The 25,841-nt window shown below is 31.8% G+C and overlaps 2 protein-coding genes across 3 annotated transcripts in view; one reads left to right on the top strand and one right to left on the bottom strand.

The window, feature by feature from the left end:
- The window catches only part of LOC114335679 (putative transcription factor capicua), a 124,586-nt gene extending 107,107 nt beyond the window's left edge, over positions 1 to 17,479 (bottom strand). For both annotated transcript variants that reach the window (XM_028285957.2, XM_028285956.2), the window contains exons 1-2: positions 17,354 to 17,479; positions 16,674 to 17,115 (exon numbers count right to left, since the gene is read on the bottom strand). In XM_028285957.2, the coding sequence (XP_028141758.1) occupies positions 16,674 to 16,988 (315 nt within the window). In that variant the 5' untranslated portion in view covers positions 16,989 to 17,115; positions 17,354 to 17,479. The remainder of the gene's footprint in view (positions 1 to 16,673; positions 17,116 to 17,353) is intronic.
- A 1,101-nt stretch (positions 17,480 to 18,580) lies between these two features.
- Positions 18,581 to 25,841, top strand: part of LOC114335680 (FHIP family protein GK23746) — a 45,406-nt gene continuing 38,145 nt past the window's right edge. The window contains exons 1-2 of the mRNA XM_028285959.2: positions 18,581 to 18,817; positions 18,874 to 19,061. Of these exons, the coding sequence (XP_028141760.1) occupies positions 18,677 to 18,817; positions 18,874 to 19,061 (329 nt within the window). The 5' untranslated portion in view covers positions 18,581 to 18,676. The remainder of the gene's footprint in view (positions 18,818 to 18,873; positions 19,062 to 25,841) is intronic.

Here is a 25,841-nt window from a genome sequence, read left to right on the forward strand (position 1 = left end):
CACTTATACTACAGTGTCGCGCCCGCTTGATTAGCAATTAAATAACAAAGGGGGTTTCGATATTGTATTGCAAAAAACTCTTCGGGATTTCATCAAACGATGTTTAAGGAATATCTACCTACATTGGCAACATTGAAATTTTCAGTTAAATGTCCGATTCAGGAAAAAAACGGCCGATTTCGCAATTTTTAAATTTTTAATCGCTTATATGTCACAAACTAATAATATAAGAGAAAAGTCACTAAAGATCTTTTCTGTTTGGAATGACTCAAAAAACTTAAAAAAAAACTTTGTTCGATGCAAAAAAAAATAATTTTATGACAACACCCTAATCTTTCCCCTCGCCTGGCAAGGTCTTATGCTATTCAGAATCGCCTGTCATTGTACACATTTCTTCTAAATGACTTACTCAAACACATACTTAAATTTGAACTTTGCAGGAGAAATTTATTTTTCCCCTAAACTATGCACTTTTTTATTCACCTGGTAGATACACGTGCAGGGCTGATGCCTGCCAGGTCATGATTTTTAGCCTTGGTGTGCTATGAATTATCACTATACAAATTTCTAGCCTTACAGAAAGACCGTCAGTCGGAGGGTTCACTAGCTCTTAGACTATTTGGGGTGTATACTTAGAAATTATTAGTACGAGTTGTTGCAGCTGATTATGAAGTGTAAAATCGAAGGAAGAAGGAGTCCTGGCAAACGACAAATATCCTGACAAAAAAACATTCGTGACAGGATCGGGTTAAACAAACAGACGCTTTAAAAAAAAGCAGAAGAATAGAGACGAATTTGCAATGGTTATAGCCAACCTTCATTAGTGGAGTCGACACTAGAAGAAGATTACTAGTATGTATATGGTCACTGTTGGTATCTGCCCTTATGTAACTCCTGAAATCGACTATTGCCTATCATGTTTACTTTCTAGTAGGACATGCTGTACCTGGTTTTTACTTTACAATCGAAATAAAATATAATATGGTCATCCGAAACAAATCATAGTGAACAATCAGAACTAAAATTAGACAACAAAACACTAAGACATTCATAGAATTCTCACTTTAGTGATTATAATTTGACTGAAATAAAATTTTCTAATTTAAATTCTTCAAATTCTTTGTTCGCTGAGTATTTCAGTATTTATTACAGTAACAGTATTTATTAGATTTTGTATTCGTATTTTTGTTAAAATAAATATTGTTTATTAATGTTTACAATATCTTGAGGAAGGTGGAAGAACCATATGTATAACATGGGAGTAAAGTGCCTTTTCCTCCCTTGAATGATATTTTTATGCCAGGCGCTTTTAATCAGGCTCACTAAAAATATGGTGAAAACCCACAATCTTAAAAAATAACCTTCTATGACAAATAGGAACCAAGATAGCAATTTATAGTCTAAGATACGATATAAGATCGACCTACAACTATCTGTTTATTAATGGATAAAAATTATTGGATATATAATTTAGTATATGTATTAAAATTTTTTAAAAACAAGGGGTGTCCCTCTTGTTTTTAATAATCCCCCATCTAATTTTGTTCTGCCTATTAATTAATAATTAAAAAATTACTTTTTTTATAAATTAAAAAAAAAATCGGCCCGGAAGATTTTATTTTAGACTTTTTAAATCATTCGAAACAAAAAATCTTTTTTTATAATTTTTCTCATAAGTTGATCGTTTCCGAGTTATAAACAATTTAAAACTGAAAAAAGAATGAAAGATGACAATTTTTAAGGCTCAAAAACAAGTAAAAAGTATCATTTTTAATTACGAAGTACCTAAATTTAAGTTCAAACCTTATTTGATCAGTTCTTGATAAGTATTTTGAAATTATTTCATTTTAAAACATTGTTTTTTAGTTGTTAATGCAGCCCGATCCGTCGTCTTCCCATAAGGAACCTTCCTCATAAAAAATATCTTTTAGAATAAAACATGGCAAAAATTCTTGTCAGGACCTAATACAACTAGTTTGAACTTGAATTTAGGTACTTAATGATTACTAAAATAATATTTTTTACTTGTGCTTTTGAGCCTTGAAAATCATCATTTTTCGTTTTTTTTTTAAGTTTTAAATATTGTTTATAATTCGAAACGATCAACTTAAGAGAAAAATTACGAAAAAACATTTTTCAAATATGTGTACTTAACATATTTTAGTTGTATACGGTACATTCCATGTCAAATCACTCAGGCAAAAAATTTTGGATCTCCGATTTGTCTGAAAATTGGTATATAGCTTCTGCGGGACGTAAAAATAAGATATTTAAAGTCAAAAAATCTTCTTCTTCTTTTTTTCTCAAAATGTTATTTTATGCGATTTTACAGTGATTTGGTGTTTATTTAAACAAATTTGCATTTTATGTCGTAAAGTATCAATGAAAAACATAATATTTTAATAGAAAGGACTCAAAAATGTCATTATATGGTATTATAACAAGTTATTTTGAATCAAAACACGTTTTTGATCAAATTTTATGGTGTAAAAACGTTAAAATACCGTTTTTTACATTTTCCTCCATTCCCAAAATACATCATCATCGATTTGGCTGAAAATTTGCCCACAGATAGCCAAAAGATAGGACTTTAGGTGGTTAGAAGGATTTGAATTATATTACAATACCAAAAAAGTTACATGCAGTAATATCAGACTCAAAAGTATATATTAGTCCAGTCGGGATAGCATTTGATCTTGAATGCCGAGCTGCCCAAAATTTTATTTTTCTGATCTTTAGGGGAGTCAATAGTAGCCTAAATTTAAAATCACGAATGAATTCCTTCGTTACGTTAGCCGCCATCTTGATTTTAAAGGAGAACCTGTTTTGCTCAATATCTCCGCCATTTTTAACTTTTCGACAAAAATGGTAGGAACTGAAATTGTTCCAAATAAATCGTATTTATAATTATTACAATTTCTTTTTAACAATTTTTGTCGTGAGGTCGATATTTTCGAGTTAATTGTACTTACAGTAGACGTCTATATTTTTGACTATAATATTGCATGTAACTTTTTTGGTATTGTAATATACTTCAAATCCTTCTCACCACTTAAAGTCCTATGTTTTGTATATCTGTGGGCAAATTTTCAGCCAAATCGATTATGATGTATTTTGGGAATGGAGAAAAATGTAAAAAACGGTATTTTAACGTTTTCTACACTAAAAATTTGATCAAAAGCTTGTTTTGAATCAAAGTAACTTGTTATAATGCCATATAATGACATTTTTGAGTCCCTTCTATTAAAATATTATGTTTTCCATTGATACTTTACGACAGAAAATGCAAATTTGTATAAATAAACACCAAATCACTGTAAAATCGCATAAAATAACATTTTGAGAAAAAAAGAAGAAGATTTTTGACCTTAAATATCTTATTTTTACGTCCCGCAGAAGCTATATAGCAATTTTCAGACAAATCGGATGTCCAAAATTTTTGTTGCTCCAAAATTGAGTGATTTGAAATGGAATGACCCATACCTAATATCGAATAAGTAATTATGCAGAAGTAAACCTAAATAAATAAGCTACTGTTTATTATTATAAATCAGTAAGTATAATTTATAAGAAAATACAATCCTTTCATCAAAAAGCGATTCAAATCTCCTGGACTTCCCCTAATTTATATTAATAGTAAATAAAATAAACACGGGCTGAGATTAATAATATTAGGTAAGTTCATAATCGAACTCTACTTTTTTTAATGGGTACTAAAACCAAGTAAACCTATATCGTAATTTTTACGATATAGGTTTATTCTCTCTGACTCTGACAATTTTTACAAGACGGTGAATCATTGTCACTCGCGGAATGTGAAGGCTAATTTATGTTAAGGTGTCGAAAAATTTCGAACACTGTCAGTAGAAAACGACAAGTTAAGGAATCGTTTTTCAAATACTTTTTTCGAGACAATAGAAAGTCGGTTTTGGTACTCCAAAAACTGACTGAGTTCCATGTGTCTGCAGCTTAAAGACAAAAACTAAGATAAGACTTCGCCCGGTTTCATAATCAACTTAAAGTGAACATTACTTAAAGTTCACTTTAGTGTGTATACAATTCCATTGATAAAGGTACCAACTTAAAATTTAAAGTCCACTTTAATTACGATTATGAAATCGAGCGTTAAATGCTAACACAGAGGTTCCCAAACTATTTTTTCTCGTAGACCACTTTAAAAAATATACTGGTTCCGGTGGACCCCCTGCTGCTACATTTTTACCATACTTACAATGAAAAAAACATGGGGGGGGGGGGTAAAAATAAGATCTCTTCTTTTCTTAAAATATCATTTTATGCGATTTTACAGTGATTTGGAATCTATTTAAACAAATTTGCATTTTTTATCATAAATTATCAATTGAAAAAATAATGTTTTAATAGAAGGGAGTCCAAAATGTGCTTATTAGGCATTATAACAAGTTTTTTCTTTTAAAAACAAGTTGTTGATCAAACTTTAGCGTAGAAAACGTTAAAATACTGTTTTTTTCCATTTTCCTCCATTCCCAAAATACATGTTCTTCTATTTGGCTGAAAATTTGCCCACAGATAGCCAAAACACAGGACTTTAATGGTTAAAAGAATCTGGATAGTTTTACAATACAAGAAAAGTTACATGCAATAAAGAGTTAACATTATATAGTACAGTCGGGTTAACATTTGATCTTGCATGCCCGAGCTACCCAAGCAAGATTCTATTTTTCTAATCTTAAGGGGGCCAATAGTAGTGTAAATTTAAAATCGCGAATAAAGGAGAACCGTTTTTGCTCAATATCTCCGCCATATTTAACTTTTCGACAACAAGTGTACGAACTGAAGTTGTGAACAATATGATTTCCTATAATTTATTCTATTATAAATTTTTTTGAGCCGTCGATATTTTCCGAGTTATGGGGGAAAGAGTGACAGTTACAGCATAATTATTGAATTATCTCGTTTATTATTAGTTTTATAACAAAAATGTACCTATACAAAAATGGAGAGAATTAAATTTTATACAATTTTGATCTCTTTCATGTTTTTGCTAAAATCAATATTTCAGGTAGTACGTATGCTGTAAAAGCGCAAGCATAAGCCCTGATGGATTTGATAGCAGTGGTTTTTGTTCAATAACTCCGCAATTCTCAACTTTTCGACAAAAATGGTAGGAACTGAAATTGATCCAAATAAATTGTGTTTACAATCATTATTATAATTTTCTTAACCATTTTTTTCGTATGGTCGATATTTTAGGGATTAATTGTACTTATTACAGTAGACGCCTATATTTTTTACTCTGATATTATTCCACGTATTTTTTTGTATTGTAAAACGATACAAATTCTTTTAATCACTTAAAGTCCTATGTTTTGGCTATCTGTGGGCAAATTTTCAGTCAAATCGAAAGACATGTGTTTTGGGAATGGAGGAAAATGTAAAAAACGATATTTTAATGTTTTCTACCCTAAAATTTGATCAAAAACTTGTTTTTAATCAAAATAACGTTATAAATTATTAAAATAACATTTTTGAGTCACTACTATTAAAATATTATTTTTTCCATTGATATTTTACAATAAAAAAATGCAAATTTGTTTAAATAAATACCAAATCGCTATAAAATTTTCATGGACCCCCACTTGCAACTTGTGAACCCCCATATTTACTTCACGCCAACGTGGACCCCCGTTGAGTCCCTCGTGGACCCCTGGGGGTCCACCTGGACCACTTTGGGAACCACTGTGCTAACATAAAAAATGAGGCAATGGTTAATCATCATTTACACAAAAGTAGAGCTAAGGCGCAGCACATACGGTGAAACGAAACTGCAACGAAACTCTTTTTGAAACTCTATTGGTTTGAAACTTGTTTGAATCGTTTACCTTACCACACACGCCGCAACCCCAAACCTCACAACCATTTCAGTAATCTGTGAGAACAGACGTCTGTAAAATGCCTTGTTCAATAGATGAAGCAGTATAGTGGTTGATGGATATGGTTTTATATCTTCGACAAAGAAAATGACACAAAAGAAGAACTGTGTGGATAGGTACATCCCTACATTGTACATTGAGAAGAATACCAGTTGTATGTCTGTGGCTGCTAAAGAAATACAAAAAAATGATAGAAAATTCGTGGATTGTTAACGTATGAGCAAAACTGCATACCTTGAACTTGTTGAAATAATGACATTTCAGCTGTAAAAACACAATACTATGTAATATGGGGAATGTGTGAGTTCTCAAGAATGGCTAATCATAACACTTAGTATTTTAATAATACCAAGTCGTATTTTAAAATATTTATTTATATAAATGATTAAAATAAGAATGATGAAATGATAAAATCAAATGTTTATCAATATTATTACTTATACAGTTAAACATTAATTGAGCTAAGCAGTGGCGTGCGGTGACTTTTTCGAAAGGGGAAGCGATTCAATAAGGATATAAAAATATTTTCTTAAGGGTCGAGGGTCGAGCAACTTTCCACCTGATAACACTCTGATGCGCAGGGGCTCTCTATCAGCAAAGTACTTAATTATGTGAGACGTCCTGCGTACAAGGACTCACACACTAAATCCGTGACGCGTGAATGCGTGAGGCACTCTATTCCCGCTATTTCTAGTGACTAGTGACCTATCATTGATCTGTATTGCTAGCTCGGGCCTTGAGTCCTCGCGCCGGGCTTGGTTTTCTAAAGAAGAATCATATTTAAAAAAAAATATACTCCGAGGCATTTTCCACAACACACAACTTTCACTAAAATGACACTTATTTATACTCGAGGTCTATTCTCCTATCAACTTCTGATAATTGTTGAATGCAGTCTTTTTTAATGGATAATAGGGCTAACTTTCAAAGTCTGTCTTCGCTTGTTGAATTTCTTTTAAACTCTTAATTTGAAACTTTTAATGCATCTTAATACTACAAAACTTCGTTCAACTGATGCACTTGTGGCTGGGATAGTTTGATAGTTAGTAGTACTAATTCACACAACTTGACCACTTCACACAGCGACTTGTTTAAACCAGTAGTTATAAAGAAATCCCAGATTTCTGGGTATTTCTTTATCATTCATTTCAGTTGTTTCATAAATGATACTTAACTGAGAATGCAAAGCTGGGATATCAAAACATTTTCATTATTTAATCGTAATGACATAAATTCCTCTGGGGGAAATTTTGATGAATTATAATTAGAAATATTAAGATTACATATAATTCTACAAATTTTAAATCGTTAAAATTTTGAAAGCTAGAATTCATTTGTTGTAGAATATTATCAAAAGGTCTCTTTGTTTCCTCTGTTTTCTCTGTCTCTCTGTCTCCGAAATTATCAATTTTCATTATTTTTCTTTCATGTTCAAACCCCATATGTTCAGTTTTATCCCAAATATTTTTAAACTGCTCTCGTTTTTTTATTATCGTATTAATGAAGTCATCAATTTGTCTTATACAAAATGCAATACCATTTGATTTCTGTAAAATGTCAAATAAAAGATCAGTAAAAGGAAATATCTCTGCAAAAAATTTAAATCGAAATATTCTTTAAGCGAATGTATGTAATACCTAAGCACCCCTTAGCAGCAGTAACAGTCGGAGCATCTCACTTTCGGGAAGGCGATACGACGAGCGCTTCCATGGCATACCAAAATTCGCGCGACTAGTGGCTGCGGTCATTGAACCCTGACCAATTTTAAAAGGGACAACTGCATGACAAGCGGCGATTTTGAGATGCGCTTCTGTCAGGAGTGAACCAAATAGTTGAATTGTGTGCATACGAGTTCGTTCGTACGCGATTAATTTTTAATATTTTTCAATGCCTATTGGCTAGGTAATATGTAGATTATTTGGATTAGGGAAAAAATTTTATTATTAAATATTAATTAATAATATATTTTCTTATATCGATGAATAAATAGGGAAGCCGCGCTTCCCCCGCTTCCATGGACCGCACGCCTCTGGAGCTAAGTCATTTTTAGGCATGCAACGCATTCATACTAGTTTCCAAAATTCATGTCTTGTTTCACAGAAGGGTATTCTGTAGAATTCGATAGGATTCCTGTTGATATTCCATTTTGTTGTACCCACAAAGATGCGAAATCCGATGAAACGCAAACACGAGTATCCTGCACATCGGTTTCAATGAAACTGATCTGTATGCGTTTCAAACTGTCGGTTTGAAACGGTCACAATGGTTTCATCATGTGTGGTCTCTCATAGGCGTCTATGGCAGAAACTCTAATGAAACTCTGGAACTCAAAAGTAACTGAGGGTTGCAGTTTCGTTACATTTGTGTTTCACTGTATGTGCTGGCCCTAAGTGTTTTTATGAACTTCTGAGAGGAAACCAAGATTATCTTGACACAGTAACATTCAGCTTCAATTGCCAGAAAAACTTGATACCCACAAAAATGACAAACCAAGAAACCTACTTAGATATGCAACTAAATTTCTAGCATTTTGTGATAGTAGAAGGAAGCTCCAAGGGAAAATTGAATCCATCTACAGTTTTATATGTATAGACAGAACTAGATCATCCGAGGGGATCCAAAGAAATAGAGTCAGCTCTATCATACCCTCACAACATTTAAATTCAGTAACAATGCAAAAATCGTTCTCTTCTGTGATGGCTGTGGTGCTCAAAATAAGAACTCCTCAGTCATATAGTCCAGGGCGCATCTGTTTTGAGATGGACGTTGAGAAGTGACTCAAAATTTTTTTGCAGAAATTGCTTGAAAATAACTCAAATAATAATATTTGAGTTATCCTCCCACTCAAAAAGGTCCGGAACATTGTTTAAATAATCAAAATGTCAAAATATGAAGGAAAAATTCGATTTTTTTATTGGTTTTTTGATTATAACTTTAAAACTGTTCATTTCTGAGAAAAGTTGTACTGACATAAAAGTTGGGTAATTAAATTTCCTACAATATATAATTGGTAAAAAATTTAAAAAATAGTCACCCTTGTTGCAAAATAGCAATAATTGCGAAAAAAACCATACAAAAACAAGTATTCGCATTTTACGTTTTTCAACCATTTATACTAAACTTAGGACCTTTATATTTTACCCAGAAAAACTTTATGATACAGTAAAACAAAACTGTAAATTTCATTAAGATCGGTTTAATAGATTTTGCAATCCAGCTTTCGCAAAAAAAAATTCATTTTTTTTAAATGTTACAGGACTGAAAATGAAGCAGATAGCAAGTTGAATTTTTTTTTCTTATAGAAGTGTACTGTACCTTGCATTTGCAATTTGCAAAATTAAAATCGATTAATTATCACGGCGTCAGGAAATTTTTTAAATAATAATTAATTTTTAGTGCTACGCGCAGGACAGCGGTGTTCGATTCACACAAGTTGATTTCCACCAAAATGTCTTCCAATCTTTATCTAATATATTATTTTCTTACTCTATATTTTGTTGTATTTTAATATTTTAATTCCACAAAAATCAAACTAATTTTATTATTGTTTGTGAAATATTGTTTAACCAGTTGCATATGTTTAAAAATAATAAACTTTTATTCTCTAAGTTAAAATATATGAACAAAGAAAGTTTTTGCTAATAAAAGTGTTATTTCAAAGGATAGAGTATGTGTTTTTATTTTGTAATAAACAAATTTATTTATTTATATCGAAATGTAATAAAAATTAAAATGTATCAATCATTATAAAAGGTCATTGGAATGCCCAATCAGAGCAAACTATCCGCTGTCCTGCGCGTAGCACCAATAATTAATGTTTATTTAAAAACATTTCTGACGTCGTGGTAGTTAATCGATTTTAGTTTTGCAAATTGTAAATGAAAGGTACAGTACACTTCTATAAGCAAAAAAAATTGAACTTGCTATCTGCTTTATTTTCAGTCTTGTAACATTTTGAAAAAATGAATTTTTTCTGCGAAAGCTGGATTGCAAAATTTCTTTTGCAAAATCTATTGAACCGGTCTTAATGAAATTTATAGTATTGTTTAACTATATCATAAAGTTTTTCTGGACGAAATATGAAGGTCCTAAGTGTAGCATAAATGGTTGAAAAACGTAAAATGCGAATACTTGTTTTTGTATGGTTTTTTCACAATTATTGCTATTTTGCAACAAGGGTGACTATTTTTTAAATTTGTAACCAATTCTATATTATAGCAAATTTAATTACGCAACTTTTATGTCAGTACAACTTTTCTCGGAAATGAATACTTTAAAAGTTATAATCAAAAAACGAAGAAAAAAATCGAATTTTTCCTTCATTTTTTGACATTTTGATTATTTAAACAATGTTCCGGACCTTTTTAAGAGGGAGGAGAACTCCATAGGCGTAACCAGGATGATCCTAAGGGGGGGGTTACAACTACCTGAAAGGGGGGGGTTACAACTACTGGAAGGTCTCTGAGGGCTATGGTGTTAAGCGTATAGAGCTCAAAGTACATCCCAATGGGGGGGGTTACAACCCCCAAAACCCCCCCCTGGTTACGCCTATGGAGAACTCAAATATTATTGTATGAGTTATTTTCAAGCAATATCTGCAAAAAAATTTGAGTCACCTCTCAACTTCCAAATGTACTAATGTTTTTACAGATGCGCCCTGGTCTAATAGTAATGTTATCCAACTGGCTATTAAATTTGAGTCTGTCAGGCATAGAAAAAGTTAAAGTAATTTTTCCAATTTAGGAATTCTGCAATTAGGACATTCGTTCATACATTCCACCAGACAGACTTTTTGGTTAAACTGCTCAAAACTGTTTAAAAAATGGCTGAAGTTACATGTCCTTAACAGATTTAAACAGTTTAACACATTTGAAATGTGCATAAAAACGCTGAATTAAAACTTAAACCGTTAAGAAACACATCCTTGTGCAATCACAAAGAAGCAGTTTTAAACATTTTATTTGAATTTTTTTTATTTAGCTTAAATGCCTCTACAACTGAGACCATTGGCATGGTACAGTTGATTTCGCAATCGGAGTATAGTTTAGTGTGTGTGTTAAGTAAATGTCTTGTTACTTAGTAAAGTCGACTTCACTATCTTTACAAAGATATGCTAATTGTATCCAAACGTCTGGGGTCCCTTCGCTGAGTATTACAGTGGAGCGTCGATAATCCGAACCCTGGTAATCCGAACGTTCGCTAATCCGAACGCAAAAAACAATTATAAAATTAAAGAATATGATCGCGAAACGAATGTTTGGATTTAATATGGCAATATGGGCAAAATAGGACTGCGGATTTTTGTTTTGTTTATGCAGAAATACATACAATATATACATATTAAATACAAAACGTATGTACATAATATGTACTATTTTTCTGAGCTTTGTATGTATTTTGAACATATTATGTTCGATAATCCGAACAATTTGATAATCCGAACTACCCCTGTACCGGATTATCGACGCTCTACTGTATTTGAATTATAAATACATACCTATAACGATTTCTTAATTTTTTACAAAAACATAATATGTAACTTTCGATTCTGACCATATTCCAGGACGTTCGAAACGGGAAATTGAAGGTGAATGTTTATACTATTAATTTCACATAGTCGCTTTATGAAGGTGTCTTGAAATTTTAAGGGAGACCTTTGAAACCAGGTAAAAATTCCACTAAATGCTTAAGTTAAAATTTAGCTTTTTTAGCATATTTGACATATTGATCTCATAAGAATCGTAAAAAATGGCAAAAATCGTGCAAAGTTCATTTATTTAACTGTTGTATAGAAACTAAATTCATTTGCGCCAAAATGCAAAAATTTCATATGAAAGCTGCAGTCTTAACTTTTAAAACGCACATTGATTTTTGTTGATATGACACGATTAAAATATAACGAATTTTTACCATCGAGTTGATACAAATTTTATTTAAAAAATTAATTTCACGCACATACTCACTTTAAAAAAGTCCGGTCACTTCAAGTGTTGTTTCTGAGAGAACTATTCATTCTACACAAAATGCGCTAACAAACAGTTTTGTTACTTCAGTGTCAAAATTACTTCAACTACTATTCTTATTTAAAACATTTTTTCTATAACATATCGATGTTTTCCACAGAATATTCCACAGAGTGTTCCGAACTTTAAGGAAAAAACACAATATTATGGTTACACTCAGTATAAAATGACATTTACCTGTCTAGCAACAATATTAACACACTGAGATTCTAAAAAAATCACTCAAATCGGACAACAGGTTTAGGAAATTCGAGGCATCAAACGTGTATAATTCATCTAGTGACCTAAATTTTTTGACTGCCAGTGTATTTCAGCTTGTTACACTGATTTTTAGATTCTGTCATTTTCTTCTCTGACGACGGGATTGTTTTTTTTAACAACTTTTTAATATAATTTCGATTGAATTATCAAACGACCTATGACTGACATTTATTTTAATCTGTTTCAGATATTTTTACTGCCAAACAAGAGTTAAGTGCCAAGTGATAACAGTGCTCAAACAATGAATGCCGAAAGTGTTGGCTCCAAGAATGAACATGCTCTTGTGAGTGCTTCTTCGTTAAGTGCTAGTGTTAATCTTTGTTAAGTGGTAGTGTTATTCTTCATTAGGTGCTAGTGTTACGTCACTGGATAATGTGTTGGTGGCCAGTTCAAAACTTTCTAGAGTGTCTGGAATACGCCCTCCCAGCAAAATAGGAAGGTTATGTGGCAATCAACACAAACTGTCTCTTCCTACACTGACTAAGAGTGAGTTTTTAATTTACATTTATTTATTTTTACCCCTCCACAGACCCCGAGCCGATTTCGTTAGGACTTCATTTTTAGAGCTGTACTGATCACTCTGTTGATGTTCAAAGTTTACTCAAACTTTTACTCATAAACTATAAATTTCAAAATTCAAAATGACGTTAGTTAGGCTGCTTAATTGTTATAAACAAAGTAGCTGTGAATTAAATAAAAAAAGTGGCTAATGAGCATAATTGATCTAGGCGAATTTTTTTTTGAAAATCCCTGTAAAAATACCAGCTTTTCAAATAGCAAAGTGGATTTAGTCTACAGTCAATATTAACAGTTATTCAAATTATTTATAAGCCAAAAATGACTCTACTTTAGTAAAATGTTTTGCAATGGTAAAAATGACTTTTATTGATTTTTTTTTAAATATACTGAAAACATAAGTCCTCATATTTCATGAGATTGCCTTTGAATCTCTGTGTCATTTGACAAATCATATTGAAATTTTTTGAGCATTATAAGAACTACTGACTCCACTTTTAATGCAAAGTTCATTTTTGCAAAAATTATAGCAAATTTTTGATTTTCAAAATTTTAGCCTTATTTTGCCATTTCCGAAGCTACAAATGATTGGATGATAATTAAAACCTGCCATTTTAAACCTTTGGTCATGTACTAAAAGATGGAGACTTTAAATACCTAATATATTTAATTACCCTATTTTTAAAAGAAAAAACTGTCATTTTTAACCCTTCTTTGTTAATAACTATCATATACTATACCTCCGAACTGTGACAGGCATTTTTGTATTTATAATTATGTTAGGTATATAGTACCCTAAAAACCCATTTGCAACCTGGCTGGGTTGCAAACATGTGTCCCGAACATGGTATTTTTTGCCTATTTCCCTGGAGTAACAGTGGTAAAACCATATAAGATGAAGAGACAGACATGGACTAAATAAATAGTAAAGGAAAGAAATAAGTATACATAAATAGGGATACATTCTCCCAGAAAAGCATCAAGAAGCAGAAATTAATGACTGTATATCTAACAAAAAGAGCAATATTGGAATTAACAGATCATCAGTCACTCTTCAATAGATGAATAAGACTAATTTTAAAATTAACATAATTTTTATCGACTATTTGGTTGGGAATAAACAAAAAATTACAAAAAAATCTTTTTAATTGATGTTTCTGCTTCCAGACTTTGAAATACATTTTTTTTAATCAAACAAACCGATTGTTTTCAATTAAAAAATTGTATTTTTGAGAAATCTTCCAATCCAGAAGCAAATACATAAAAAAGAGTTAATTTTATATACACTCGGGTGCAAAAAAATCGATCCACTTAAAAATTTGGTCAATTTGATGTCACAAATTTCCTAAACCAGTTGTCCGATTTAAGTGATTTTTTACCATGTTATAGCCTTATTCATTAACAATATCACTGTAATAATATTGTTGCTAAACAGGCAAACTGTCATTGTGTACTGGGTGTACGAATCAAACTGTGTTTTTTTCTCGCAAGTTCGCAACATTCTGTGAACTATTATAGCATTTATAAAATACTGAAATTAAAACCCAACTATAGCCTCAGGTTTTCTTAATATTCTGTTTTTAGATTCATTCACTTAGTTAGATAATAAAAAAAATAGGTACTTTAATAACTGGACATGTTCGTCATCAGTACAGGGTGTTTCTAAATAAGTGCAACAAACTTTAAGGGGTAATTTTACATGAAAAAATAATGACAGTTTGCTTTATAATCCTACGTCCACAAACGCTTCGTTTCAATTATACGGGATGTTCAATTTTCTTTACAAACTGACGATTTATTTATTGCTTTAAAACCAGTTGAGATATGCAAATGAAATTTGGTGGGTTTTAAGAGTTATTGCACATTTTTTGACATACAATTAGGAATTTAATATTCACTATTGGCACGCAAATGGGTATTATGACTGATCATATTACCTGTATGCACGCCAATGGTGAATATAAAATTCTTAATTATAATATGTCAAAAAATGTGCAATAGCTACATCTTAAAACCCACCAAATTTCATTTGCAAATCTCAACTGGTTTTAAAGCAATAAATAAATTGTCAGTTTGTAAAAAAAATTAAACATCCTGTATCTCTCAAAGCGTTTGCGGATGTATGATTATAAAGTAAACTGTCATTATTTTATCATGTAAAATTACCCCTTAAAGTTTGTCGCACTTATTTAGAAACACCCTGTACTGATGACGAACATGGCCAGTTATTAAAGTACCCAACTTTTTTATTATCCAACATAAGCGAACAAATCTAAAAACAGAATGTTAAGAAAACCTGAGGCTATAGTTGGGTTTTAATTTCAGTATTTTATAAATGCTAAAATAGTCCAGAGGGTGATGCGAACTTTCAGAAAAAAGCACAGTTTGATTCGTACACCCAGTATACAATGACAACGTACCTGTCTAGCAACAATATTGTTACAGCGATATTATTAATGAATAAGGCTATAACATGGTATAAAAATCACTTAAATCAGACGACAGGTTTAGGAAATTCAAGCATCAGAAATGACCAAATTTTTAAGTGGATAGATTTTTTTGCACCTGAGTGTATTTTTTTTATTTGTTCACACAAAGATATCTAGTGCAGAAGTTTATATGCCAGAGAAGCCATAATTTTAGAGCAATATTAAATACAATTACTTTAGCTAACTAAAATAGAAGACACAAATGAATTAGTGTAAATAAAAACGTTGTAACTCATGAAAGCCATTTTTGCGGAAAAATGGAAAAACAGTGTATAAATCTGTATTAATAGTTTTAACACTTTACCAACCATGTGTACCAAATATGGACACATTCATAATTTCGCAGAGTCTATGTGACCATATCTGGATACACATAACATGCTGTTACTATTAACTAAAGAACGGTCAGGCTGGGGAAAAGGTAAGCTTGGTTGTTAAAATGTTAAATAAATACCAAAAAAATTGAGAATATTTTGACACTTTTAGTTGTAATGTTTGATGTTTTTTATTGCAAAATAATACAGTGGAACCTCGATTATCCGTCAGGGCACCGGACCAAGGGTATGACGGATAATCGAAAAGACGGTTAACAGAACATTAGAAAAAAAATTAAAAATTCATAGTTAAACTCTCAAATTTTATTTGTATGTCGGTTCGCTAAACTCAGACACAACTGGTTAATGATTTTAGTAGGTATTTTTTTTGTTTTTGGCCAGTTTTGTCAAAATTGGCAAAATTACTAATTATTTAGTAATTATTAACTATTTAGTATTTATTTTTTTTTGCCAATTTTACTAAGTTGGCAAAATTACTTACTAAAATCACTAGCCAGTTGTGTTTGAGTTTAGCGAACCGCCATATGTTTTGTTTAAAAATATAAGTGGTATTTGTGTTTCTACAGTCAAATCAATTTGGATAAAATCCAATGGGAATCTTTGTTTTACTGTTGCTTCACATTTTGCAACGGCTGAATTTCTTAATCGGCGTAAGATCATACAATCTACTTTATTGGCTTCTTCATCTCGAGTACTTACTCGAGAATACCACTCGATGAATAATTGTTGCATTTGTGATGCAGCTTTTCTAGTTTCTTTACGTAAATTCCAAGTCTGTGTCAGCTTCTCAATCTGTTTCATCCGCCTCTGTTGCCATTTCATCGATCATCTGTCAGCAATCGATAGCCGTTTGCCTCCTTATCACAAATTAACGATTCGTTTAACTTATCGCAATGCTCAAACAAAATGAATTGAAACTCAATTTTTGCTTATGTAGGTAATACAATTTATGTACGGACCCTGATGGTTAACAGAGGTGACAGTTAATGGAGAGACGGATAATCAAGGTTCTACTGTATACATATTCTCCTTCCGAATGTCAAAAATGAATAGAACGTTTCTGTTTACACCAATTCAAATGCAATCATGAATTAACTCTAGGTGTTATGTTTAAATAAAAAAAAGATATATACTTACAGTAGAACCATAGGCCTCTTTAATAACACCTGGATAGTACCAGTCCCCTTGTCTAGCTAATATTCTATGATTACACCATTCACCAAGATCAATAACAATATTTTGTTTACAATTCGTATGTGTAAATATTGTTTCCTCTTGTGTACTAGTCCTTGCGGGATAAGAATAATCCACAGCCGTAGCTTGGGGAGCTGACATCACACTATGACACTGAACCACTGAGATTGGGATACATGCAGCCTGTGAATTATTCTCTTCTAGTTCTGAGGGATCAAATTTTCGTTTTTTGGGTAACTTTCGTACCCCCATTTCCATGTTTGAACACTACCTAAGGTGTCCAATGGAGAGTTAACTTTTAAGAGTAGGTTCTAAATGGCAATCTTGAAGCATTTTTGCACTGTGGTTTTTCTGACATTAGGTAGAAATCCATTGATACAATCATCTGAAAAAAAAAAAGCAATTGATCAAAAGTTTGCAAACAAAGTCCATGTAATGTATGTATACAAAATATTACATTTTTATATAATTCTATTCCTTTGCGTTAATGTTTAAAGAACAACAATAAACAATCCTTTATGAATGAAATTGTATAGTACAAGATAGTAAATAAACATTTAATTGTCATATGGGCAAAGTGGTTATTGCTTATAAAACATCCAAGGAGTTTATGTATTACTTACAGATCAAAACATTTAGATATTTTGTTGTTATTGCCCTGTTATTAGTTTTACGATATCTCAACATTTCTTTTCTTGGAACACCCACAAAAACTAAAGAACAGAACAGATATTAAATAAAGTGATCCCCCCTCGCCCTTTAGTGTAATAAAATAGAACGTGGATCATGCGCTAATGCAGAGAATACATAAAACAACAAGAACCGACAGATTCAGTTTGTTCGTTGCCAGTGCTCCCGGAGTAGTCGCTTTTTGAAATTACACATTTTGATGCAAATATGACTCCAATTATTAAGATTTTGGGAAGCAATAATTTTTTGAGATATCGAGATTATGTTAAAGTTTTAATTAATTTGAAGGTATATACGAAATATTACTTTTTCATGAAAACATTTAAATTGTATCCTGATTATGTGTTGCAACAAAACGGGGCATACTTCACAACAATGAAAATTCCATTATATCCCAACCAACTGACAGGATGACAGCTAGATGTCAATTGAAGATTGATTATTAATTGTCCAATGCATGGCCCTAAAGTCATTTTAAAATTATTCAGCTGTAATATTTTCGAAAAATTCTGCGTTATAATGTCGAAAATATAATTCCAGAAAACTTCTGCACCCATAAAACTAACTCGATTGCTTGATATTGTTCTATTCCTGTCCTGTCTCGTTAAATATTCAGATAGCGCTGCCACACTGCATTTGCATTGACTACAAATTAGTAGCCTTTGGAAAAAATATAAATTTTATTTTCATAAAAACGAAAATACTAATTTGTTTAAATTCAAACCACAGTATTAAATATAAAAAGTCTTAAAAATTATTACATATTATATGAAAAAATTATTTATTGAACCGTTTATTAGGGGAATATTCATTAAACTCAAATTTGGTAAATACATTATACTTTATTATATATATAATTCTAAACTCTAAACCCTTTTACTCTAAGGTGTCTGGTTATTTTTTTTATTAATGAAGCAATTTACAGAAAAAGAACAGAAGCAATGTCGGAAGTAAAAAAATTCGGAAGTCAGAAAGTCAGAATTAAATTTAAAAAAAGTACGTCTAATGATAAATAAGTAACTACGGCAGCACTGTAATTGGTGTTTCCATAGTAACACGGTAACACTGTCAGAATATGTCAATAAACTATTCAGTTCACAGAAATGTTCTTATCTCTCTTTAAACAAACGTTATTTTCAGCTATCCTTTTTTTTATTTCAGAATGTCAGGTTAATCTGATTACCTTAATCAAACAAAATATTTATTGTCATTAAAAAATGTAATATGTAAGTAAATAGAAATATTAGGTAAATAATATGGAATGGCTAAATTCACTTTTGTCATCGAAGAATGCAAAATCTGTGATTAATTCAGAGGACGAGTGTGATCCACAAGCTTGTTATGATAGCTTTAAGGAACATTGGCATCAAGTCTACAAAATATTTAACAGAGTTCAGGTATTGGTATTCCAGCACTTTTAAAGATAACAAGTGCTAAATTTCTTTTGTTTTAGCAATTACCTACTCACGATGATGTCCTGGGTGTTGTTAACCACTTGGAACAGATGGCTACTCTATTATTGTATGATATGAAACGAAATGATAAAGTATATATTTGTCAATCATCTTCTAGATGTCTGGAACATCTACTTTCTGAAAATATCTTAGATAAATTGTTTGAATGGAGCACAAAATCAGGAAGGTACTGTTTTCATTTAGTCTAGCTAGCTTTCTTTTGACAAATTTTTGTATATCAAGTTAACAAATATACTACAAGTTATTTTGGTAATAATGTCAAAATATACAAATTATTTTGCTTCTGACAACCTGGATAGCCTTTTATAAATTTTATTTCACAGAATACTCCTGATTATCTTTATATGTGGAGTATATTCAATTGGTTTTTATATAAATAAATGTGTGTTTTGTTATCTTTATTCCCAATCATCTGTGATTTGATTGCTACACTTTAATAGATGAATTATCAAAAATAGCTCTATATAAAATATGTCTGTTTATTTAGAGTGGTCATTCTCTTCTCCCTATCTCTATGCAGGATCAGCTTTCCTAATTGCATTTCTCCATATAATTCTATCTTGGGCCATATCATTATTAAGCCCCTTTACCACCAGGAATCTGCACTTCAGCAATTCTTTGTATTGGGTGATTAATATTTTGCTGTTGAACATAACCAAACCATCTTAACTATGCTCTCTCATTTTGGAATCAATTGATGCCCCACACCTAGACTTCCTCTAATATACTCATTTTTAATTTTATCCTTTTTTGTCACTCCACTCATCCATGTAAGCATTCTCTTTTTCTATCACACAACACACCACTCACTTCCTTCTACTCCATCCATCCAGCCCTAATTCTACTGCATGCATCTCCATCTATTTCTCCATTACTCTGTAATATCGATCCTACAGTGGGTGATCATAATTATTAGAGCCACCTAGTAAAATTCAATGTTTTAGAGGAAGGGTATATAATTGAGCTGTATCATATATTAATGCATTTGTTTCCATTTGGCTGTCTTGTTACACTTTATGAAAGTGCAATAAATAGTCTGACAATAGTGGCAACACGCATGTGTGGCAATGCGTTACTCAGATGCCATTGTTTGTCAGTGCTGCCCAGCCTAGCTCGCAACTCGTGTGCCTATTATTTTGTATTCTTGGTGTTTAGAGTTATAATAAACTTTGTGAGCTTCCATTGCCCTCTAGTGATATTCTGAGAGTTTTTTATTATATTTTGTGAATTTAGTAAAAATTGAGCGTTCGTTACACTAGTGGTACCAGAAGATCATTGGAAATCCAAAGACATCTCACCAAGGAAAATAGCAGAAATAAAAACTTAATATTCAATACTAATCACTCCAACAGAAACGTAGCATCCATTTCTTAAGTTTCAAAGGCATTGTGGACCGTATAAAGAAAAAACTTACATACCATTATTAAACAAAAGTAATATTTTCTGAGGTGGCTCTAATAATATGATCACCCACTGTAGGTACTTAAAACTCTTGCTTTTCACAATCATTTCACCATCCAAAGATATCATTTTATTTGTAGTAACTCCTCCATCTTTAAATGAACATTCCAAATACTCTGTTTTTGTCCTACTGTTTTAAACCTTTTTCCTCCAGAGCTTGTCTCCACTGTTCCAGTTTTTGTTCTAAGTCTCTGTCACTATTTCCTACTAACACTACATCATCAGCATACATTAAGCACAATGGAATGTTACTCTGTAGTTTCGCTGTTATCTGGTCCAAATCTAATGAGAATAAATAAGGACTAAGCACCAAGCTTTGGTGCAATCCTGCTTTCACATGAAATTTATCAGTCTCCCACACCTGTCCTAACACTAATCGTTACTCCCTCATACATATCTCTCACAATCTTTACATATTCGCCAGGGACTCCACTTTCTTATTGAGTGCCCACCACAGAATCTCTCGAGGAACTCTATCATATGCTTTCTCAAGATCAATGAATACAATGAGTCCCTCATAGTCTAAGAGCTAGTCAACCCTCTGACTAACGGTCTTGCCGTAAGGCTAGAAATTTGTAGTGATAATTCATAGCATACCAAGGCTAAAAACCATGACCTAGCAGGCATTAGCCCTGCACGTGTATCTACCAGGTGAATCGAAAAGTGCATAGTTTAGGGGGAAAATAAACTTTCTCCTGTAAAGTTTAAATTTAAGTATGTGTTTGAGTAAGTTATTTGAAGACCACACGGAAGAAAGGCGAAATGTCATAAAGAGGTTAATTCAAGAAAATTGAATTTGAAATTGAAACCATTCGCCTTTCTTTCCTGTACGAAGAATTTTAACCCATGTTTTAAGCTATGAGGATTTGTCTTTTTCCCATGTTTGAATGACTCACATAAAACTACTACTAAAAACCTACATATTGCTGCTCTGAACCAAAAATAATAAAAAATTGACATTTCGCCTTTCTTCCGTGTGGTCTTCATTTAGAAGAAATGTGTACAATGCCAGGCGATTCTGAACATCATAAGACCTTGCCAGGCGAGGAGAAATATTAGGGTTTTTTCCTAAAATTATTTTTTTGCATCGAACAAAGTTTTTTTAGGTTTTTTGAATCATTCCAAACTGAAAAGTTCTTTAGTGACTTTTCTCTTAGGTTAATAGTTTTTGACATATAAGCGATTAAAAAATTTAAAAATCGCGAAATTGGCCATTTTTAATCCTGAATCGGACATTTAACTGAAAATTTCAATGTTGCCAAGGTAGGTAGATATTGTTTAAACGTCGATTGATGAAATCCCAAAGATATTTTTGCCATACAATATCGAAAACCTCCTTCTTTTTTTATTGCTAATCAAGCGGGCGTGACACTGTAGTATAAGTGAGGACGTTTGAGTTTGCATAAATTCATTATCTCGAGAACGGGCAAATTTGAAGAGAAATCCTCAGACAGGTCGATTTTTATTTTTAAATTAGGACTTTTTGACATATATCGATGGCTTAGTGTGAAAACCTCGTATCTCATTTTTTTTTTCGAAAATGACATTTTGGTGGTTTTGGTTTGAAAACCTTGTATCTCACGATTTACAACTGTTAGAAAAAATCCAAATACACCAGACTATTTTCTACAGCCGAAAAAAGAAACCACGTATATCAATTGCTCTCTTGATTTAGTGTGAATACCACATATATTTATAACCAAGAATTTGGTACTTAATTTGGAGTGTTTGTTTCAGAAATTCGACTTGGAGAAATGTTTTTTGTAAACAACAAAAGGTAGTCGGCATATAGAAATATTTTATAAACCTTAAATCAAAAGATTTGTACTGTATCAACCTAGTATTTGGAGGTGTGCAATAAGCTATGAAAAATGAAAACCTATTAAATAATCATAAACACAACCTCATTTTAAATGAAAAACACATATATCAAGATATACGAGGTTATCATAGTTACTTGGGCAAAGGCTCTATATACTGCAGGATATTTACGTGTTTTTCATAGTTAATATTTGTATTTTCAATTTAATAGCAACATTTAACACTTTCAGCTCTGGGCCAAGATCAGATATTTGTCTCAATGTGCTCAAATTAAAATATGTAACAGTAGTTTTTGTTTTTAGATTATATTATGCAGAAAATAAATTTTTTGGCTCTCCTGTAAAATTGTATAATTGTAAAGCCATCGATATACAGGGTGTCCCGAAAAGATTGGTCATAAATTATACCACACATTCTGGGGTCAAAAATAGTTCGATTGAACCTAACTTACCTTAGTACAAATGTGCTCATAAAAAATGTTACAGCCCTTTGAAGTTACAAAATGCAAATAAATTTTTTTCAATATATCGAAAACTATTTGAGATATTTTATTGAAAATGGACATGTATCATTCTTATGGCAGGAACATGTTAAACAAAATTATAGTGAAATTTGTCCACCCCATAAAAATTTTATGGGGGTTTTGTTCCTTTAAACCCCCCCAAACTTTTGTGTACGTTCCAATGAATTCATTATTGTGGTACCATTAGTTAAACACAAGGTTTTTAAAACTTTTTTGCCTCTTAGTATATTTTCGATAAGCCAGTTTTTATGGAGACGCGCCTTCTTTTTTAATATGTTTACATAAAAATTTTGTGGGGGTTTTGTTCCTTTAAACCCCCCAAATGTTTGTGTACGTTCCAATTAAACTATTATTGCGGTACCATTAGTTAAACACAGTGTATTTAAAACTTTTTGCTTCTTAGTCTTTTTTTGATAAGTCACCTTTTATCGAGATGTGGCTTCTTTTTCAAAATTTACCTAAAAATATAAATTATAAATAAATTTTCAGATTATTAATAAGTTTCTATAATCGTACTTAACCATATAAAAATATGTGGTGGATTCGACAAATATTCAAAATATCTCGATAAACACTGCCTTATCGAAAAAGTACTAAGAGGCAAAAAAGTTTTAAAAACATTGTGTTTAACTAATGGTGCCACAATGATAATTTAATTGGAACGTACACAAAAGTTTGGGGGGGTTTAAGGGAACAAAACCCCCATAATATTTTTATGGGGTGCACAAATTTCACTTTAATTTTTTTTTTAAGATGTTGCTTCCGTAAGAATGCCACATGTCAATTTTCAATAAAAAATCTCCAAGAGTTTTCGATATATGAAAATAAAACGCTTTTCATTTTGTAACTTCAAAGGGCTGTAACTTTTTTTGTGTGTACTATTGTATATAGGTAAGTCAGGTTCAAACAACCTATTTTTGACCCCAGAATCTGTGGTAGAATTTATGACCAATCTTTTCGGGACACCCTGTATAATACTAGTGACGTCATCCATCTGGGCGTGATGACGTAATCGATAATTTTTTGGAATGGGAGTAGGGGTCGTATGATAGCTCATGTGAAAGGTTATTTATTTCTCTATTCAGAAATATAAATATTAACATAATTATTTATACACGATGTACAAAAAAAAAATTAATAAATTAATTTACACAGAAAGAAGAAAAATTTTTTGCACATCATTTGTATAAATAATTAGGTTAACGTTTATATTACTGAATAGAGAATTAAATAACCTTTCAAATGAGCTATCACACGACCCCTATTCCCATTCAAAAAACGTCACTAGTATTATATATATAGGTCAAAAAGTCCTAATTTAAAAATAAAAATCGATCTGTCTGAGGATTTTTCTTCAAATTTGTCCATTCTCGAGATAATTAATTTATGCAAACTCGAACGTCCTCACTTAAACTACAGTGTCACGCCCGCTTGATTAGCAATTAAAAAACAAGGGGATTTTCGATATTGTATTGCAAAGAACTCTTCGGGATTTCATCAATCGACATTTAAAGAATATCTACCTACCTTAGAAACATTGAAATTTTCAGTTAAATGTCCGATTCAGGGTTAAAAATGGTCGATTTAGCAATTTTTAAACTTTTTAATCGCTTATATGTCAAAAACTATTAACCTAAGAGAAAAGTCATTAAAGACCTTTTCTGTTTGGAATGATTCAAAAAATCTAAAAAAACTTTGTTCGATGCAAAAAGAATAATTTTAGGAAAAAAGCCTAATCTTTCTCCTCGCCTGGCATTGTACACACTTCTTCTAAATGACTTACTCAAAGACATACTTAAATTTAAACTTTACAGGAGAAAGTTTATTTTACCCCTGAACTATGCACTTTTCGATTCACCTGCTAGATACACGTGCAGGTCTGATGCCTGCCAGGTCATGGTTTTTAGCCTGGGTGTGCTATGAGTTATCACTATACAAATTCCTAGCCTTACAGGAAGACCGTTAGTCGGAGGGTTCACTAGATCTTAGACTATCATACATATAAGACATTAGTTGTTTTTTAGATTCTTAATAATGATGTCAACTTCATTTAGGGATGGCGCTAGATCTTCAGTACAGTAGCTTTTCATTATTAAGTCTGTGTATTTTTATTATTATTGTGACCTTTCTCTCGAATGTCCTGAGTTGGGCTTCATCTCTTTTCGTCATCAATAAGTAATAATAAGATTATTTTTATAGGTGTCTTCTATATCTTTTGATTTCATAAAATTTCATCTTTTTGTTTCGTAATGTTGCACTGGTTTTTCTTCATTGCTCTATGTAACATGTTTCTCCTTTTTTGTTTTTAGTCTTAAACTTTCCATTTGCAGCTTGTTGTGTTTCTCTATTTCCAATTTACATGCATCATTGAACTAAGTCTTTTGTTATTGATAGACTTGCTAATCTCCGTTTCAAACATTAGAATCAGTATGGTTGTATATTGCAAGCGGGATTGCCATTCTGTGAATTATCATAAATAAATCCTCCTTTAGTATTTCACAGCAGTTAAGGCCGTCCGCACATGGGTCGATCGAAGACCCGTCTCGAAGTTCGCGCGTCTTACTCGTCTTGTAAGAACCCTCCGACACAAGCGATTGCTCTCCGCACACTAGTCGATTCAGTTTGCTCACATATTCCAACCAAGAAAAACACATTTTTTATATATCATCCCAAACGACTATTTAGATCTGTAGAAAGTACGGTATTGTTACATTTTTAGTATCATTTGTATACAATGAGCGTTATACAATTGAGGGTTCTATTTATTTCCCCAACGAATTTTATATTAAACACCTAGAAACAGAAGTTCAATGTTTTCAGAATTTTATATTACAAACAATATATTTCCACAAAGTTAGTAGGTAGTACTACAATCAACGTACATAACATGCATCGATCTTTAAATAAAAGTAAAATTTCATTCAGCGCAAAAAACAACAAAAAACGAAGGAAACAAATAAAATAAACTACCTATATGTCTGGAAACGTGCGTCTCACTCGAACTTTCTCGTGCACTACGGATCGCAAGCGACGAGAGTCGTACAAGACGAAGAGATTTGCAATCCTAAACGCTCCGTGTACGGAGCTCAATGCCACAACGAAGGAACTTTACTGGCGGGGAGAGACCTACGTGATTAGAAT

Source organism: Diabrotica virgifera, chromosome 10, assembly GCF_917563875.1.
Source record: "Diabrotica virgifera virgifera chromosome 10, PGI_DIABVI_V3a".
NCBI classification, from domain to species: domain Eukaryota; kingdom Metazoa; phylum Arthropoda; class Insecta; order Coleoptera; family Chrysomelidae; genus Diabrotica; species Diabrotica virgifera.